Source organism: Amphiura filiformis, chromosome 18 (assembly GCF_039555335.1).
Source record: "Amphiura filiformis chromosome 18, Afil_fr2py, whole genome shotgun sequence".
Taxonomy (NCBI): domain Eukaryota; kingdom Metazoa; phylum Echinodermata; class Ophiuroidea; order Amphilepidida; family Amphiuridae; genus Amphiura; species Amphiura filiformis.
Window position 1 is genome coordinate 52,990,804 of NC_092645.1, and position 21,156 is coordinate 53,011,959.

The following is a 21,156-nucleotide window of genomic DNA, read 5'->3' on the forward strand; positions in this document are numbered from 1 at the left end:
TCATAGAGAAATGCCTTGAAAATAACCCATGGGGTCACAAGACAACTTTCATATACTGACCGCATCACTGAAGGAAATTCAGAATTTTGTCGATTATTAAATACCTGTGTCCAATTGGATGTCAGAACATTGTCTTTCATGTGATTGGTTACAGGTCCATATAATTCTATCTATACATTATGTCAATATCAATGCGCCAAAAAATATAAGCTTTACCGTTTTTAACCTGCGTGGATGTCAAACCACCAGAACAACCGGTCAGGTCCCTTCCCTGGTCAGATATCGCCTTACCATGATTATCGCTATCGAACCTTTAATATTTTATGCATTGGTATTTGTGACCGTACACCACGAATGAGCCGTAAATGTCCTCAATTGTATTCTGAGTTACAGTGTAAAATGGGCATGAAGGTCATATTCGTAGGTATTTCAATTTGGTGCTTCGTGTATCTCATTAAATGAGGTACACGTAGCACCAAATTGAAATACCTACGAATATGACCTTCATGCCCATTTTACACTGTAACTCAGAATACAATTGAGGACATTTACGGCTCATTCGTGGTGTACGGTCACATTTAGCCTCCTAGATTTTAGATGTCAATGGCTAGATATGCCCAACATAAAACATAGGGATGGGATGTATTCGGGGTGTATTTTCAGAGAACTGTGAAAATTGACTGGTACTAAACATTTTTAATTCGGTTCATTTTTTTACATGGAACCTATACACAATGGCCCTGCACAATGGCACATTGTCTCAACCTTTTAACAATTAAGGGCTCCTAAATTGTTTACTCCCTGAACATGCTGATAATAGGTAATGGTGTACCGTGGAATACCCTGTAGGAAATGCCTGGTTGGGTGTATTTACTGGTAAATGAAGGTTGATTATTGTGGTGTGTACAGCCCAGGTGTTGAATGTTTTGGAATTTGGAAGAATAAACAGCTATAAAGCATTACATGATGGATAAGTTCAACAGCCTCTGCTAACAACAAAATTCTCAAAATCTGAATTTAGTAAAGCATCCTGCAACCCGGCCAAAATTCGGACACCAGCCAAACAAAACATGTTCGCGGACTACAACCTTTTGTAGTCTATCTTTTATTTTGCTTCTTTTACAAGTTTTAGCTTCTCGTTGTCGGCTCTTATGTGTATTGAAAACACAATTAAAGTCACTTTTATCATCATTAATTCAAAATTTAAATAATTTAGTTTATTGTTTTTTCATAATATAATATCAATTCATTCAAAGCAATATTGCATTGCTTTAATCATTCATATAAAATTGTTGTAATTGGGCGATTCGTTATGGAACACATCTCGCATCATTACCGTTCAACAATAAACCTATGGTAGTACTATATTCTCTGCCACATTTACGCGTTCCTTTCTGGCTTTACCATCCATTTTCGCCATTTTTACGCAGCCATACAAGACTTTCTCATCCTCATACCAATAGTGCTTTGGCCGATATCGATACTCGATATCGATGCAGTCGTCACCGGCTAGACATCCGATGATTTGAGCTATTGAAATCTCACTCGACAAAACAGTAGCGGCAGTAGTCCCTAGGAACTCGTCATGTGCAGCGTCATTTGCGAAGAAGGTACGTCCCACGTGGGCATTCAGCTGACGCAGTGAATCGGTTGGTACGTTGGCGGGTATCGGCCATGTTGATTGTGTACCGTAATGAAATGGATTCAAGCCCCAACGCTCCATGTATAATTCTTGGGGCTCGGGAACAGTTTCGTCACTGTACATGCTTCTCAGAACTTGAAGAATCTACGTGAAATAAAATCAGTAAAATAAGAAACATGCTTTACTTTTTTTTATATATTTCAATGTTTATAATTTTTATTCATTTCAGCAAACAAATTAACAAATTAAGAAAATCAACAACAAATCACAAAAAGGTAGCAAGAATTAGAAATATTAGAAATACAAAGTTATGCAGTACTTGCAAAATACCCACAGTACTCGTTACGTCTTTTAGTACGTAATAAAATTCAGTGTCTTATTATCTTGTTCATGACCGTAGAGGGCGCTGCTTTTATAGTAATATACGCCAAATAATCACGACTAGTCGACAATTGTCAACTACATTTGTATTTGGAGGTCAAAATTTGAATTCAAACTCAAAGTCACTCTCAGTTCAGCTGAACTATTGTTTCATATTAGATGGTTTTGCCATTGAAAGTATTTTTTATGCTAATTATTATTCTATAGATGGTGCAAAATGATTATAGGGACTGTGGAATTGTCACCCCTGGACAATTCAAGATTTCAAAATTAAAAGTTTATACACGGGTCAAAATTCAAAACTGCTCATTTTTAAAAATCCATACAAAAGTGTTCTTTTAATTATAGGGATTCAGAGTCGTTCCGGAGGTATATGGCAACAGGTCAAAGGTTAAATTTGAAGATGCAAGCAGAGGTGTAGCCAGCTTTCTTGGTCAGTGGTTGGGGGGGCTGGTGCAAAATGAAAATTTCGGAAGCACAGACGAAAACAGAATTGCAGTTGCATCATACAATATATACCGATTTTGTTTTTAGAGAATTTGCGGTGTTCGAGCTTGCAAAAAGGCTTTAATGTTACGACGTGCGCAAGTAGCGCGCTTTTTTTTTTTTGTATTTGCGATAATGTGCGCGCAAAAACTTTGTATTTTACACTATTTTGGCCAATGATCGGGGTGAATTGTGGTGGAAAAGGGCTTCTTGACCCTGTTTTTTTCCATTGCCCTCCAGATTTTCTCTTTCATTGTTGTCAGAGGGGCACTTTTATCTTTAATATTTTGTCAGCGAGGGGGCTAAAATAGATTTTAAAAGCTCCAATTTTGATGAAAATGGTCTCTATTGTTGGCACTGCTATCTCAATCTAATAAAGAATAGTTATAACTACCTGTTACGACTCGTTACTCAAGTAACCATGAAGGGGAAATCAATAGGCCAACATCAATAGGAGTCAATTGGCTATGACCTATTATGATGTGTTACCTGGGCAACAAGTCATTTTAGGCGGTCCAAACTATATTGTATTGTTATCACAGAAAGAAACATTTTGAGACCATTTCCATCAAAATAGCGTTTTTCTATTTTAATCCACTATAATCATGAGTGTTATATGGTTGTTTTGATTTGGACAGAAAGTTAAGGGGTGGGTATCAACCTTTGGACAGTATTTATTGTGGGACATTAGAGCACATCAGACATATCGAATTGCATTCTGAATACAAAGAATGTCCTGATGATATGAAATAATTTTGATTTTTGAAATTCGCAATGTAATACACATTTTATGGTAAATGATTTTGACCTTTCGTATTGAAGATATGGATTTTTTTTCCCAAAACACCAAAAAAAAAAAGGTCTTTTGGGGAAAAAAGTCCATCTCTTTAATATGAAAGGTCAAATTTTTCAATTGATCGTCGGCTTTTCCTCCCAACTACATACAATTTAAGAATATATCATTAGATTTATAAAATTTACTTCGAGGACTGTTATATCAAAATGTGAAAAATATCAAATTTTAATTAATTTGTCATAAAATTTGTATTATATCGCACAGTGTAATTTACCCATTATCAAGTAATGCGCCATGTTGCCTTAGCTCCAAAGCTGCAGCCCCCATATTTGTCCAACAGTCAAATATGTTGAAAAATCACTCATGAAGTTTCATGTTCAATTTTTCAGGTTCAAATTATTGTTAAAATATTTAAATGCTTATATTTACACCATGGCATAATGTATTTGAGAATAAACATTGACTTTGTTGTATATTTTACACCCTGCTATGACTATGGACTGGTACACTCAGCCAGCAGTATAGTCTTTTTGCATGCAGGTCGTATCAACAGAATCCATAGCCGACCCCCATTCACGTACCCCCCACACATCCCGGACACACACACAGCGGCCATACGAAAGATGGATTTTTAATGTCACATAAAACAAAGGATCCGCCAAATTTGCAACGGATCCGCTTCACAACATTCAGTGCATTCAACGCTACAATATGTCAAAGACTGATACTATTATATACATTGACATTCATACACACAAAAAATTAAATATTTGCAATTAAAAACTCGTGTTTTTGAACGATTCTGAATTTTATCAATGAAAATGCAGCGATGACGTCATTGGGTTAACGATTTCCAAATGCTGATTGGTTGATTGTGGTACTGTCAGTGATCTGTGCATTGTACGGAATGATCTTTCGTATGGGTAAAATACAATGTGTATCGTGAATTTCAAAAACTGCAAATTATTTGATATCAGAAAGACATTCTTCGTATTCAGAATGCAATTCGATATGTCTGAGGTGCTCTTATGTCCCACAAAAATACTGTCGAAACGCTCATTCCAGATCCCTTAACTGAGTGGGTTTTGAAAAGCCAATCTTCATAGACCATTCACCTATATGACTGAAAATGATACATGCGCGAGTAAAGTAACATAAAATCACAGACTTTGAAATATACATGCCCGGGTATACAGACTATTCATCAACAGGCAAAGTCTAGCATCATCTGTTGAGGGCCGATTGTCCCATGAAGTGCCCGCACAAACACGCACACCCCTTCACTACGCCTGTTACTGTGGTATAGTTCTCTTCAAAGCATGTTCTTGACATCTTTCATGTAAAGGCATATAGCACCATAAAGATTTTTCTTATAATTTGCCTTTTCCAGTCGTTGATGGCGTTTTGGCTCGGTTAACTCCAATCAGGCCGGACTAAGCGACTCAAAAAACAAAAAGCGAGGACGGAATTGGCGAAGCCAGGCTACACACTCGTCATCGCTTTCACTTTTCATTATAAACAATCGTCCTTGCTCTCAGTTTTCCGCTTCGCTAATTACGGCCTGATTGGAGATAGTCGAGCTAATCGCCATCAACGACTGGAAGGGGTCAATGCACGTGCCCTGAGCATACTACTATGCGTACGCATACTGCAGGGCAAAGAACAATGGAAATTGCCATAATTCGCCCGGGGGGCACTCCAACTTTGGAGGTGACGCGTATGTAGGGCTGTTAAGACCCCCTTTTTCAGCATCGCTGTCACCCAAAGACCCCATATTTTTTACGAACACATGCTCTGTCACCCGAAGACCCCATATTTTTCCATTTGATCTGTCACCCAAAGACCCTTACAAGTTCAATTTGAACAGCAACTTTCATTTATCACTGATTTTGTTACTTATGTTGAAAAAACAATGAAATTTGGAGCCATTTAGAACTAGAAATTCGATTTTCGAGGTTTTTGCGGCGCTGTTTCGGCTCTCACCCAAAGATTCCATTTATAAAAAAGGTCATGTTCTCACCCAATGACCCCATATTTTTACATTTTGCTCTCACCGAATGCCAAAATCATGCTCTCACCCAATGACCCCATATTTTTTACATTTTGCTCTCACCGAATGCCCCTTAGTGCGAAAGTGCCAGCCCTACACCTATATCCATTTCATATTGAAGTGCCCCCCGGGTAATTCGCGCGCATACTACCGGGCAATGACGTCACATGTGAAGTGGTGTATACAAAACTGATAATAAACCAACAGCTCTATGATAGCCACAAACGGCGTGTGCGTGATTGTTAAGACACGGGCTTTCGAACAATACATACCTCTTCTTTCAGGTCCTGATTACTCAATTCTTCCACTCTGATGGCCTCGTCCCCGGCCACAAATCCAATTAAAATATTGTTCGAAAACGTAAACAAACCCTCCGCCTGAGCATTCATAAACACCGGGTAGCGTCCAGATTTATTTCCTGCGTGTATTATCCATTCTTCATTCTCCCAGAATTTATATGGAAACTTCAAGAAGATTGGATCCAGGGTGCCCCGTTGGAAGCGGCAGATCTGTTCCGTCTTCCACGCCGGAAGTTCCGGGGTAAAGGTCACGTTACCACGTTGGAGTACACCGATGCTGAATGTTACCAATACATAATCGGCAGTGTATTGTGACCCATCTGCGGTAGTTACGACAACCCGTTCTTCTGTTTGGTTGACATTTCGAACAAGCTGACATTGGAAGGAACGAAACAAAGTAAAATAAAAAGTACAGTGTGACCCAAGGAAAGCTGAACAATTGTTTGCATAGCTCCAGATTTACCTTTAAATTCCATATTGCATTTTTTTTTTTTGTCATTTAAGGCTTCGAACCAAGTTATTACTCTGTTAAAGATTTGAAATACCAGAAAAACTTCCTCCATAAAGAGTTATGGTCTTGTAAGCTCATACCAGGGTCATATTTCAAACTTAAATCAGATCTTGTTCAAGATGGTACTAGATTACTCCTTTGCTCATATAGTTCAGTTTATATACCTCATATATAGACTCCTGTCATCTGATTGGTTAAAAGTGCAGTCATTGAATTAGCTATGCCCTCCTTTTTAAGAATTACGTAAAAACTGAACTATTCCCCAGGCAATAGTCTTTTAAAAAGACTATTCCCCGGGAATAGTCATTTTCACATCATCGGCTCGCGCGATAGCGTGTTCTCATTACGCGCTCGATGACGTGTTCGCATTACGCACGCGGTGCCAACGCGATGCCTGCCAGTTGCGGTGACGCGATCGGTTCATAACGAAAAACTTTCTTTGTAAATTTTACCATGGCCTATGAACAATAAAATAGGCCTTTTAACCAATCAGATGACAAAATCTAGATTAATTCGGTATATAAAACAAATATTGACTGCTTTATTCGGGGCATGGTTAAGATTATAGGCCCGCGGTGATCTCAAAACCATGCTATGACCCTCGGCTGCGCCTCGGGTCATAGCATGGTTTTGAGATCACCGCGGGCCTATAATCTTAACCATGTCCCGAATAAAGCAGTCAATATTTGTATACTATCTCCGACGTATGGTTCTCGAGTTATAAGCAAATATATTTTTTAATTAAACAAATATATAGTGCTCAGTGTATTTTTCTGGAATTGAGAGTATATGTTTGGAGGTTTTACAAACCTTGTTCAGGCGCAAATGGTCACTATCCAAGGCCTCGAGAGCTCTCCCAAAAAGCCCTTTATTCCGATCAGTGATATAGTACTGTGATTCACTACCAAAGTCCTGTTCATAGGGTCCCACTATGGATATATCTTTGCTTGGTTTGCCATATTCAAATTCGATCTCATACCATTCAACAGCGCCCTCTATTGGTTCGTAACCTTTCAAGCCTCCAACATATAACCCAACTTTCTGAGCGACGTCAAGTCTTTTTCCTACAATGTATAAGAAATACAAATAAATAACAGTACTATAATTAATTGGTGTAAATTATATATTATTGTTTTCTCGAAGAAGTTAGCATAGTTTTTCCAAGTGAGGCAGTTTCAAAATGTTTGGTTGAACATGTTAAATCAACATTCAAAATGGAACTTGTTGCTACGGTGGATATCATGATTATAGAGTATTAATTAAATTAATTAGTTGGAAAATAAAAACTTCGATTTATAGTACGATCAGTCCAATGCGATTTTTAATGTATTTTCTAAAATTAAAAGAACCACTTTTTAGAATTTTTGTAAGTTACACAGCTGAAGTTGTGAAAGGGTTAAAAGACTACAATATTACGGCATAAACAAGAATATGTTTGTTTGATCTTTATTCCTATAGCCACATCCCGTAAAGGAGGATTTCGTGATCCTATCATCCTCTTTTATGACATTTTCATATCCACGAAAAAATTTCATTCCCAAAATTTCAGTTGATTCCGATTTTGCGTTTGCGAGTTATGCATGATTATGTGTATTACACCACTCCATAGGCCACTGTTGTAATTTCGTTCTGGTATACCAGAACGAAATTAAAATTTGACGATATTTTTGCTAAACGAATTAATATGCAAGAAATTTTTGGATACATAAACATTATGTAGCCAGAGGTTCCAGTGGTATAAAAATCTCAACTTTTTTGGAGAAAAGTGGGGGGATGAGGTTGTGGATCACGAAATGTGACATGATCTGGTCCACGGGGGCCAAAGCAGGCATTTTTGAAAAGTGTATTATTATAACTATTACCTTATACAAACATTGGGCTATCATATACTGAAAACACCAAAAGGTTTAGCATACTTAGCTCTAAAGTTACGAAGTTTCACGATGTCTATTTTCTTATGTAATTCATTGTTTTTTACTCCATATCTCTTTATCTCGATTTCAAATTTGCCGCCTTTTAATGCACTTTTTTAATGTCTGTAAAATAAATAACATAGTGAAGAAGGAGGCGGCCTATTATGCTTCACCCTAGCAGGGCGTAAGAAAATGCGAAACACAAATTAATATGTGCGAGGATCGGAAATAAACGATGCAAGCCCGAGAAATTATTATTAAATGACGTGTTTGGGGCTTGAGCAAACTGACATATGAAAATATTTAGAGAAAAAAAATCAGGACTCAGCGGGGATTGAATCCCGGTCGCTGGATTACCGGTCCAGAGTCTTACAGTACTACCTGAGTTCACAGACGGTACTCGGGCAAGCTCAACTTAAGTCCCTCAATATTTTTTTCTCTCTCAATATTTTCATAAATAAGTCAATAAATAAATAAATAAATAAATAAATAAAACATAACATAACATAAGGCATGATTGAAGCGACGACAAATATGACAGCCCTCACAAGTGTTATATCAGACCACCCACCAAATATATATCTGTCGAATTCAACAAAGCTGAACTCTAGCAAATATATTTCCGGCGAATACTTTTTTCATTGGCTGATACCCACTTAAGATCCCGGGCTTGAGATCGGTAGTTTCATGATTCATTGAACAATCAATTTTGGCATTCGACTGGAATACGCGAATATCGTTATATTTTTACCACCAAAAGATAAGAAGTCTCGTTCCCAACTTGTGTACATTGCTATAAGTGTGTTTTAAGGGGGTTCTACTCCCATATATTGGTTTGATTGGTCTAAAAAAATATTTTTCATTTATAGCTAGGCGATATGACCATGGATCATGTGAAATAAAAAAAAATAATGAAAAAACATCGTAAAAGTGTCCTTTTTCACCTATTTGTTTTAAAGTTGACTGGTTGTTAAGGACGCTTATTTTTTAGCGATCCACGTAGTCTTCTTCACAACCGTTTTCTGCCGTTCCTAACACAATCGATAACCACATACAGTATTAGACTCGCTCGCAGTCCTATAATACGCCGTGCCTCTATATATTTAGGACTGACACACACCGTTTTGTCAATACACACTTAACGATTTGCGTAGGTCAAACATGGGCAAAAATTTCTTTAAAATATAATAGACATATACAATTGGTACCCGGGTCATTATGCTTGCAAATGAACAAAGTTCATATTAATAAAATCAAGGATCGAATGCCTTTTAGTGTCCAAAAAGGCGAAATTACCGTCAAACTTCCACCGAATTCTGCACCCTGGCGAAGCCTCCTGACAATGCTGGCGTTCACAGAATTCCGAATTTGTAATAAAAATACCCAATCTTTACGATCAAAAACACAAAACTACAACTTCGGAAAAACTATCATGGCAACATAAATTATTGCCAAACAATATATAGAATAGAAAATTCGACGTCAACTTGTCAAAATATTGAAAAAATATGCTCTAAAAACATTAAGAAAGTACGCAAAACAATATCTATTCAAACGCATGTGAAATCACCGTGGTGAAAGTAGAAGTCATGTGTTGATTATTTTATGCCAACCTCTGTAGGGATGGGCGATATCGGCTTTTTGTATCGGTTGTCGATCTAGAGCAACCAGAGGGGGTGGGCAATTTTTAGAAAAAATAAAATAAAATGAAAAAAAGAATGGCCGCGAAACGGCATCGCGTCGCAGGGGGTGTCTGAAAGTAAGAAACTTGTGCAAAATGAAGACCTAATTAAAGTGATTTGGTGGACCATTTTGGTACTATTAGTGTGTAAAATTTTAGTTTGAAAAAGCCAAAAATTTATTAAATGACGGTCCATGAAACCTTCCTTGGACAAGTTTTCCCCGTAAGCATATAAATTGTGTTAATATGGCTTAAATTTGCAATGTTGGAAGAAGAGCGCAAATTATCATATGTTTATCCACTACGCAAGGGGGGTGTCTGAGAGGGGATGTTCCCCCTGAGAAGTTTGAAAAATTTGCAAAATGAAGGTCCAATTGAAGCCATTCGGTGCATCGTTTTTACACTATTTGAATCAATTGCTTTAAACAGAAAAAAGGGCCCGAACTCAATTTGCAAAACTTGAGATTCACAATAGAGGTTATCCGTGTTCTCATGATGCAGTCATGTCTACAGTAGAATTCATCTCGACCTTTGCAGGACTTAACCCCATTAAAAGCTATTAAACCAAGATAACACTCATTGAAACAGCTCAACTGATTAAATCGGATCTTCTCTGGTTGTGCACAAGTGACTGTTTTCATGTGCGATATCGCAATAAAGCTGGTATTCATAGCTTCAGTTGGGTAACCGATTATAAAGGAAACGAAAGGAAACAATGTTATGTGTGGCTTTGTTCACGAAATCAGACAATGTCGTGCTTTTTGTAAACCAGCATTCTTGAAAATGAGCAACATAATGATTTTTGACTTAACACGGTTTAGAAATAATTTCTTCATATTTTTGGTGTTATCTGTCGTTTACATGTCCTTCCTAAAACACAAAAGTACGACCCTCTCCAAACACCTAAATTAGCTAAAAATTTAGGACATGTTACAAAACTTTATTTTCTAGAACCTATTTAGAATAATTTAAATGTAGCTTTTACCGGTTTTTTGTGGCATCCTTCAGAAGTGAGCGGTCCGATACCAATATTTTCGGTCAAATCTCCATTCAAATAACACGGGGAGTTGGCTAGCTATGCCTTGCCCTCACTCATATTTTACAAAAGTACGACCATTTCTGAACATCTAACCTAGCTGTAATTTTAGGTCATGTTAGAGAAATATATTTGCTAGAAGTTTTGGAGAATAAATAAAATATTGGCTGGTTATTTTTCACACAGTGATGTTAACTAGGCAAGTGTCCATTCTCCCAACATACATCATTTGTAGGGGTCACGCGTCAATGGTGAGAGCACTGTGTATTGTGTATAGGAAAACGGACAGTAACTGCAGTATGTATAAGCTGCATATCCTATCAACGACTGCTATACCTTGTTTAGGAGTTTCAAAAGAAGTATCTGCATGTGCAACCATGACTGTTTCAAAATAGCCCGCCAAGAGTAGCTAAGAGTCATGGCGGTAACTCCGAGGTAATGCATTGAATTGGTTTGAATAAGGAATACTACGGGAATCAGCGCCTTTTGTTAGAAGTCACACATGCGTAAAGTGGATAACCTCTATTACTAAAGCATGCATAAATCGATGAAGTCGGTATGGAGTCCGTCTTTTAAGACGGTAATTATTTTGGTGGCAAAATGTGAGAGGCCCTGCATATCGGCGGGCCCGCAGTAATTTTCACATGCTTTTAGGACGAGGACCCGCCTTCATGCAATGCCTAAAATAATCGCAGGCCAATATAATCTACCAAAAACGTTTCAAAACGTAAAAAGCGGCCAAAGTTTAAAAAAATCTTTCCTGTGTGGCTTTTCACCCTTTTTTAAACTTGGTCCCATTCAGTATAGTAGTAATTTCTACAATTAGGTTTAAGACTGTTCTAAAGCATAGGCTATGTATTATCAAAATCATTTGAAGGTTTATGTTTTATTATATTGCGTGTTCATAGAGAGTAGTAGAGTATTATATATACTTAGCAAATTGACTGTCTGTCAACTTGCATATAGGCCCTACATCTGTACATGAGGCGCAGAATCGCACAAGACGATGAAGAATTTAACAACGTGCGTATTTGCTACTTTTGCTTAAATCAAAATACATTATAACGTCTTTACGGAAAAACTTCAATCACGCACGAACATTAATTCATTTACTCTACAAAATGAACAATGACAACTAAGAAAACAAACAAGTAGCCTAAAGATGACTTCATATGGGTCTTTAGAAACTTTCATCAATGGGACCAAGTTTAAAAAAGGGTGAAAAGCCACACAGGAAAGATTTTTTAAACTTTGGCCCCTTTTTACGTTTTGAAACGTTTTTTTGGTAGATATTAATTTTTTTTGAGGTAAAAAATATTGCGCAGTAAGTGGGTTCTTTGTAGCCATGCGAGGCGAACTAGTTGGATATCCATATTTCGCGGTTAATGGTTCTTTGTAGATTTGCGGGGCAAACTAGTTGGATATCCATATTTCGGGATGAGTGGTTTTTGAAGCTTCGAGGGGCAAACTAGTTGGATATCTATATCTCGCGGTTCGTGGTTCTTTTTAGCCCTGCGGCGCAAACTAGTTCGATATCCTCATTTCGCGGTTAGTGGTTTTGACGACCCGTAACCACCCCAATCAGCTGCATGGGGTAAGAATTATTAAAAAAATTAATAGCTGAACCCAATAGTGCAGCGAGGGACTAGAAACGACATATTGATGACTATATTGAAGAGTTTGTTTCCAAAAGGCGCTAAATCCAATAGCTGCCTTGTGTCACATTTTTATGGTATATTTTAACATTTTTAAAGTTTAAATAACATTTAACAATTGGAATGGACATGTCTGTAACTCTAGCTTATTTTCTAACTATTTTCAAAATCATTTTGTCCCCTAAAAATTCTCCAATGCAACGTTTTAAAATAGCTGCCATTGGATTTAGCGCCTTTTGGAACAAAAAATAAAATTTCTTTTATATTTATTGTTTTTGTCTTCGCACGTGGGAGGTTAAAGAGATTTGCAATTTTTTTTTTTTAAGATATCCAAAGAATTGTTAGAACTATTCTAGTGGTCCAATGTTATTAGATTTGCAAGGTTATATAGAGTGTATTCAATAAACCCAAGCAGAACGAGAGCTGCTAAGTAACCGTTATCCATAACCATAAACATATGCATGATCAGACAACGAGTGTTCAATTTCCTCATAGCTTCCCACGTTGTACACACGTCAGTCGAATTTGGCGGTGTTGTTTTGTTAGCCCTCCAAGCTATAACATCGTTCACTTTTTGTTGAACTTTGTATGTGGGCCTCACTGTAATAACATAAAGATCAGTCTGATCAGTGTGATATCATTTCAAGAGGTCACTTCTTCACATGATTAAGCTAAACAGCCTAATTCGGCCCTGATTTGGTAAAATGATCTAACTTGAAATTAAAATCGCTGTTTCGAGAAAAAGAGCTTTAAAGTTTGAACATTTGACGTTTTTCTTTTTGAATAAAATAAATTATTAAACAGATCTAATGTCTTAGAAAATATATAAATCTCTTTATTTGGTGCAGAAAAAAATTAAGAGTCCCACGTAACATCGCATGGTAAAAAGTGAAAAGTAATTGAACAAAATGATGTTGTTCAACGATGTTTTAATATAAAATTATACACTGGCTTTCGTACAAAAGTACTTTATCAAAGTGAGCAAAAACAACCGTGACACTCCCATCACGCGCCACTACAACGAGATTCCCCATATTCCGTCTGATCTTAAAGTCACTGGCCTTCTCCAAACCTCAGGTTCAGATCACTAGCGTTGGTTGAATGAACAACATACAATCAATCAATCAATTTATTTCATCCATTCATATACATACTATATGCCATTACGGCACCCTTGCTGGCCCTGATAGCATCGGACTTAATGTCCAATTTTCTGCATTCAAACTTTAATTTCCTTTTGGTCACGCCCTGCCCATTTGGTAGATCTTCATTCTCTCCATTATAGCAGTTTTTTGTATTAATTTCTTTCTCTCTTTCTTTCTCTCTCTCTCTTTCTTTCTTTCTCCCCTTCTTTCTTTCTCTCTTTCTTACTTACCTCCTTTCTGACGTTTTTCTTTCTTTCTATCATAGACCTATTTTCATTATTCCTTTCCTTTTTAGTTCTTTTTCTTTTCTTTTTTTCTTTCTTCTCTTTTCATTTGCCTTCCTTGCTTTTTTCCTTTCTTTCATTCTTTCTTTCTTCCTTCCTTTCTTTCTCTCCTTCTTTCTTTCTTTCTTTCTTTCTTTCTTTCTTTCTTTCTTTCTTTCTTTTTTCTTTCTTTTTTTTTTTCTTTCTTATTTTCTTTCCTTCTTTCATAGGCCTACTTTCATTCTTTCCTTTCCTTTTTCCTTTCTTTATTTCTTTCTTCTCATTTCTTTTCCTTCCTTTCTTTCTTTCCTCCTTTCTTTTTTTTTTTTTTTATTTTCTTTTCTTTCTTGTTCATTCTTTACTTTCTTCCTTTATTTTCATCAGTCTCTCTTCCTCTTTCTTTGCATTTCATTTAATATCTAGAGTTTGTCTGCGACTGCTTTCGCTCGCGCTGCTTTAATTTGCGTGTTGCGCCATTTCTAGTACGCACCTTTTAACATCCCGTTTCTCATTTTTATTTTCCGCGCTCGCAGATATTCTCTATTTTGCTCACTTTGATAAAGTACTTTTGTACGAAACGTCAGTGTATAATTTTATATTAAAACATCGTTGAACAACACCATTTTGTTCAATTACTTTTCATTATTTGGTGGCATGGTAGTGATTTGAGGATGTCACCAATGAAAAGAGCGGCCTCACATTACCCATGATATGGATTTATCTCAAAATGTCCAAATTTCAAGTTATTGTCAATTCATTTTAAGCCATTGGTAACCAGTATTTCAAAAAAGGGTGTAGCTTTGAATTGATGTGATGGGATTCAATTTTATTCAATATCGATGCCAACCAACAGATCGTTCTACGGTTTCACGATTTAAATTACTAAAGGCCTATGGCCCTAGATTGCCGAGAAGGATTGATGCAAACATCATGCATGTGAAATGTTCCAAAGCAGTTAGGACGCGGGACTACCGATTGTTATTGTTCTGAAAGGCTCACTCAGTTATTTAATAAGGCAATACAAACGATCGAATTTGGTATTCAAATGAACAAAATTTTTGAGTTACACCTTTTCAGTGTAAATTTTTTTCTCGGCCAAATGAAAAGCAATAATTTTCATTTTTTCAGTAAATGTCAGAAAAAACTGTAATGCTTGATACTGTATTTTTTTTCAAATCTTAGTGTTAAACTTAGTCGTGAAATTCAGTCATTTAGTGTAAGATTTTCGATTTTGATAGGCTTCAACTCTGCCCGCGAGCCTTTTTTTTGGATCAATCTTTTAGCTTTTCAAAGTAATATAGTTCGCTAAAGAAGGATTTTTCCCAACTTTCTAACGCACATCGCCGTGAGCGATATATCATAGTTTTGTCAGAATTTCCGTTTTGATTCCATAATTTTTGACTACTAGCTAAAAAATTTTCAAATCTATGCGTGAAATCTTAGGCTAATACTAGCATTGTGGATCGATATCTCTGGGTGCCCGGCCTGGATACAGTGTTGCCAGAACTTCAATATAGCAAAGAAATTACCTAGTGTTTCAATTGTCATGAAGGTGACTGGGTATAGTGCCTTTTGTTTGTGTTTGTTTGAAATTGCTTAAACCCACAAAAAGTCATAATGAAGCAGCCAAAACAATACAAGGTTAAACATGGAAGTTTATAACCTATTATAATGACCTAAAGGAAAAATCATTTATGGCAACAATGAGCCTTGCATTGTAAGTCATGGTTAAAATGTGACTCCTCGCCACAACTGAGCCCGGATGTCGCCAATCATCATTTTTGAGATATTCAACCAAAATATTCTGCTTGAAATTAGCTTTAAAATGATGTATATCATGTCTATAGTACTTGACATTTAAGTAGTGAAAATCAATAAAACAGTCAATAAATCCTTTCTTTCCTATTGTTTATTGTTAAGTTCGATGGAGCATATCTCAATAGTGGCACTGGCGACATCCGGGCTCAGTTGTGGCGAGGAGTCACAAATGTGTTGAGTACCCACCCCACCCCCATAGGCCTACATAATATTACATACCGGTACCTTATAATATTTATATAGCACGGCTATAGCTATAGCCTACATTTAGAAAGTAGGTCCTATAGCGCTAAATTATGACAAATAGGCCTACACAAACCCGAACGCAAGTCTGAAGGGTGTAATGAAAATGCCAACCCGCGATGGGGGGGTCATTCAAAATTCACCTGGAGATAGGAGGGACAGAAAATTAAAATCCCCTCTAATAACACGCGAATTTTTCTAGGTTTGGACAGTGGATTTTCCCAAGGACCTCATCCTAGGTAAATAAACAAACAAACAAACAGACAAAATGGTTTTCATAATCATGGAATCCATAGCCCCTATAAATTGAAATTGCAGGCTATCACGGGAGCAAATTTCCAAAATTCACCTCATTTACCGGAATCGGGGATTTGGGCTACCAAATCGCTGGTCAGGCAATCCTGGTTTTCAATGGAAAAGGGACCTGGTTGACAACAATTGAAATATCGATTATTTCTGCTGGTTGTTCTCGAGATAAAGTACTAAGTTTGACATTTTCGGAGCATGAAGGGAAAAAGGGTAAAATAAAACGGAAATTCTGACAAAACTATAATATATAGACCCACACGATGTGCTTTACAGAGGTGGGAAATATCTTTCTTTAGCAAACTATATTAGTTTGAGACGCTAAAAATGAATTCCGTAAAAAGCTCACGGGCGAACTAAAGGCCTATAAAAATCAAAAATATCACACTAAAAGACAAAATATGATGCTTGAATTTTAACACCAGGATTTTTAAAAAAAATGTATATCCAAGCACTATGTCTTTAACTGACATTACTGAAGAAAAACAAATATTGCTTTATATTTGACCGAGAAAATAAATTTCATAGCAAAAAGGTGTATCTCTGAATTGTGCTGATTTTAACATGTATCGATCGACTTTTAGCGCGACTATGCATTTCTAAAGAATTGGTAGTCCCGCGTCCTAACTGAAAGGTTAATGAACGAGAATGAAAAGAACAGATTAACTTTATCATGTTCGTCTCCCTATGCATGAGTGCGTATATTTATGGCCTTTACAATATTTCCTTATGTTCTTGTTAGGTATGGGGTATTATTAAAATAAAAAATAGTTATATTAAATGAAATCCTGGCATAAATAAATCGTCTTCATTCAATTGTGCTCTCTCTAAAGCAAGTAGAAATAGCTTGTACACTTTCAACATGGGAACACGTTTTGACGTATCTATAATTAGTAAAAGATGTAGCTCAGCGGCCAGCCAACAAAAAAGAAAATGTCTATAGTAGGCCCTTAGCTGGCCCTATACGTGAAACAAGATTTTCTCTCTGAATTGGCCTTATTTTACGTGTAAGAAAATCAATCGCATTATCGTGTTCACTCAAAAATTTAGAAAAATAAATGGGCACTTCTGGGTTGGGTATCTATAGATTGTATAGAATTTAAGTATGATATATTTTCGATGGTAAATATATTTCACTTTCAAAGTTTGTAGTTTTCATAATTGCAATTTCTGAATATGATATAAAAAGCGGTAATAAGTCTAAAAATGTAAGAGTATCGGATCATTTTGAATGTTAATAAATGCGAAACGCCGTCGGTAGACACCAGCAATATCAGGGATTGCCGCGATTCTTGCAGTAGCTTTTATGAATAGAATACAAAAGTGGATACAATAGCGGATACAATAGCGGAACAATAGAGCTCTCTTACGGGCAAATAAACCTCGTCGCGTTTTGCTAAATTTCACTTCTTCTTTTTCATTAACTAACCGTTATTTTTTAAACTTGTGGCAAAACATCTACCGATGTTTTTAATTATTATAGGACCTATATACTTCCGATCGTTTTTTAGACATGTGCAATTTAGTTTCTCTCCTCCTTTCCTCCATTTCCGCTTCTCTTGTTCTCCTTTCTTCCCTTTCTCTTCAGTCTTCTTTTTTGGGAGGGGAGGGGTGGGCCCACCAACCCCTGAATCCGCGCCTTAAATGAGTCAATGTGTTTGTTGGGGGAGGGGAGGGGGATACGTGTGGCTGTACTGAGGCCTACCACATTTAATAACGAACTTTACTTTCTCTTCGTGGGATTACGAATCGTAACACAAATAACACAGGTGATAATAAAACCAGTAGCAAACATCACTTTACCAACAAGATGCAACAACTTTACAACTTCCTTTTTAATTAATGAAACAAAGCTTATTTTTTACTCAGTGTATAATTTTAAGATGCTAGCCGAAGTCAATAACTTTGCACATTCTTTGGGTTCCTTGTTTCCACTCTTGTTAAGGGATGGGGTATGAACGTTTGGACAATATTTATTGTGGGACATTAGAGCACATCAGACCTATCGAGTTGCATTCTGAATACGAAGAATGTCTTTCTGATATCAAATAATTTTGATTTTTTGAAATTCGCAATGTAATACACATTTTATGGCAAATGATTAAAAATGATATTTTTGATATTTAACAATACTCGGAAGTAAACTTTATAAATCTGATGATTTATACTTAAAGTGTATGTGGGTGGGATGAAAAGCCGATGATCAATTGAAAATTTTGACCTTTCGTATTGAAGATATGGATTTTTTCCCCAAAACACCCACACAAATTAGGTCTTTTTGGGAAAAAATCGTATCGTAAGAACTCAGTCCTCAAATGATAGTCATATAATGACCAAAAGATAAATGACTGACTATCATTGAGGACTGAGTTCCGCAGTCTAATGCTGTGCATGTGGTACGAATCATTTGTATACGTAGGACTGGCGAGCGAGTCTAAACTCCATGGCGTTGGGCCCTTCTTCCACAAATATTGGTTAAAGGGGAATTTTGTTCATTCATGAAATCTGCTTTTCATAACAATAAACGTTCTTGCTACCATATTACATGCTTCTACTTGTGCAATTAATGGATAATTTCCCAATTTCTGTAGCTATTTATAAGACATCTGCTTACGGAACTGGCACTTGCATTATATTAGTGGAAGAAGGGTCCAACTCCGGCTTGTATTAAGACCTGTACCGTTCCATGGAAACATCAATATTTAATCAATTGCTGCAAATGAGGTGTCAAAATGCACAGAAATAAATTCTGCTTCCAACGCATTTTACAGATTTGTAATACAATAGCCCCTTTTTGAATAATGGCCATTATTTAAGGGGGGTTAGTTACTTTTTTTGAGATGTTTATATGATTTCTAATGTATGTAATACTGTATGTTAATATAAACTCCTCAACAAAAGTTTGGAAAGTTTTTTCAAGCACCTGTATCTCAAATTATTTGTGACATATTCATATCGTGTTGCATATGAATGGATAGCTACAATACTCCCCTTTACAATGACGCCCCATTTGAAACAATGACATTTTTCACGGATGAGTACACGCCTTGTGAATGTAGTGGGGTCTCAAAAAGAATTTGCCAAATTGACCATTATTCTGTGCAGCAAGCTGCAATCCCATAACTTCACAATCTGGGACCTAAAGCAATCCTCCAAGATGACACCGCTCGCCCCACATAGCCACACTAGTCAACGACAACCTTCAGAATATAGGAGTAGAGTCAAAATGCCCTGCCATCAGGCCAGACCCGGGGGCCAGACCTCAATCCGATTGAACACTTGTGGGACCAGCTTCATCGTGCTGTGCGTCGTGAGAAGCCCATATGCAACCAAATTGAATGACCTGCGACGAATCCTTGTTGTAGAATGGAATTCCATCCAACAGTAACGTGTAACCAGGTCGGTGAGCAGCATGAGGAGAAGGTGCTGACTATTGTGGCTGCCTGTGGTTTTTCCACCCGCTATTGAGGTTAGTGGCTAGCGTTGTTTGAGCACAAAATAATGGTCGATTTGGCAAATTCTGTTTGAGACCCCACTACATTCACAAGGTGCGTACTCAGCCGTGAAAAATGTTATTGTTTCAAATGGGGTGTCATTGTAAAGGGGAGTATTGTAGCTATCCAGTGATATGCAACACGATATGAATATGTTACAAATAATTGGAGATACAGATGCTTGAAAAAACTTTCCAAACTTTTGTTGAGGAGTTTATAATTACATGTATATTAAAGGTCCCCTGAAGATGAAAACATTCCGTCTATAAAACTTTTCCAAAAAATAAGTTTCTGTTGGGCCCTTCTTCCACTCAGGTTTTCAATTACCTTTCAAAGAATCCCGCGCAATTTCATCCACAACTTCTTTTGCCGCGTAATATCGGTCGAAACCTTCATTAAATGCCTTCGTAACGACTTGGCCCAAATCATTTCTCACAACGTAGGAATCATAATTACTCTCATGGTACTGGATATTTAGATCATCTAATGTAGACTTCAGCGGTGGGTAGGCCCATTGAAAACCCGATTCTAGCTGTATACCGTCAAAATTGATCAGTTTCTCTAGACCTCCGGGTTCAGACTCGCCTTCCAAGATGATAAAATCCGTGATTTCGTTATCAAGAAGTATTTCAGCGGCATGAAGACCTCCGCGACCACCTCCAAGTATCAGAATCTTAGCGTCATTATCACTATAATCTATGTCAGGTTCTTGGCAATTTATTGTACTAAATCCGAGGACGAATATGAAAATATGATACAGCATCTTGAGATGTTGGAAATGCATCAAGTTAGACACTGTAATGCATGCAATAGGTAGTTCGTCAGCACCTTTGATGCTCTGTGTAGAGCTGGGTTTAAAATTTAATCTGCACTGGCGTTCAGTAATTGAGCCATTGAGCTCTTTCTGACCAGGAGGGTGAAAGTGCATAGGAACAATGCCGGGAACTACGTCACGCTATTGTTCGACCTAGGCTACATCATTTTTAACGCATGCGTGTTCGTCAATACAGCTTTAGTCTCCTCCACCTTCGCAACACGGTACGTGGAGTGACTGAAATCACACTGACGGCGGAGGAGAATACTAGCTGGTCAGACAGTTTAATTCTATCAAGCATATAATACCTGAACAATCACCGTAATTTCATCGATTTACTACAGAATATATTGTATATTCAAAATATAATTTTAAAATTGTAAACCTGTTAACTTATATATTTGTGTACTAAAGTATAAGGACACGTGAATAAAATCATGTAGAAGACAAAATGGCCGCTAATCCTACTATTGTCTAGACCTAGGATACATCTTCCGGTTTGGTTATGTAACCTAGGATGCTTATCCCTTCGTATAGATCCCTGTTCTGACGCAATGGTTTAAAGATCGATCTTATTATGCAGAGCAGTGACCTATCGCCAATTGTTAGTGAATGAATTGTAT

At 37.0% G+C, this 21,156-nt stretch overlaps 1 protein-coding gene across 1 annotated transcript; it reads right to left on the reverse strand.

Moving 5' to 3' along the window:
- Nucleotides 1-1,351: 1,351 nt before the first annotated feature.
- On the reverse strand, nucleotides 1,352-20,866 carry LOC140139638 (uncharacterized). The gene is made up of 4 exons (XM_072161342.1): nucleotides 20,047-20,866; nucleotides 6,976-7,229; nucleotides 5,628-6,026; nucleotides 1,352-1,786 (listed from the first exon to the last, which is right to left on the reverse strand). The coding sequence occupies exons 1-4, from the start codon at nucleotides 20,645-20,647 to the stop codon at nucleotides 1,352-1,354; spliced, it is 1,689 nt and encodes a 562-aa protein (XP_072017443.1). The 5' UTR covers nucleotides 20,648-20,866.
- Nucleotides 20,867-21,156: the final 290 nt, after the last annotated feature.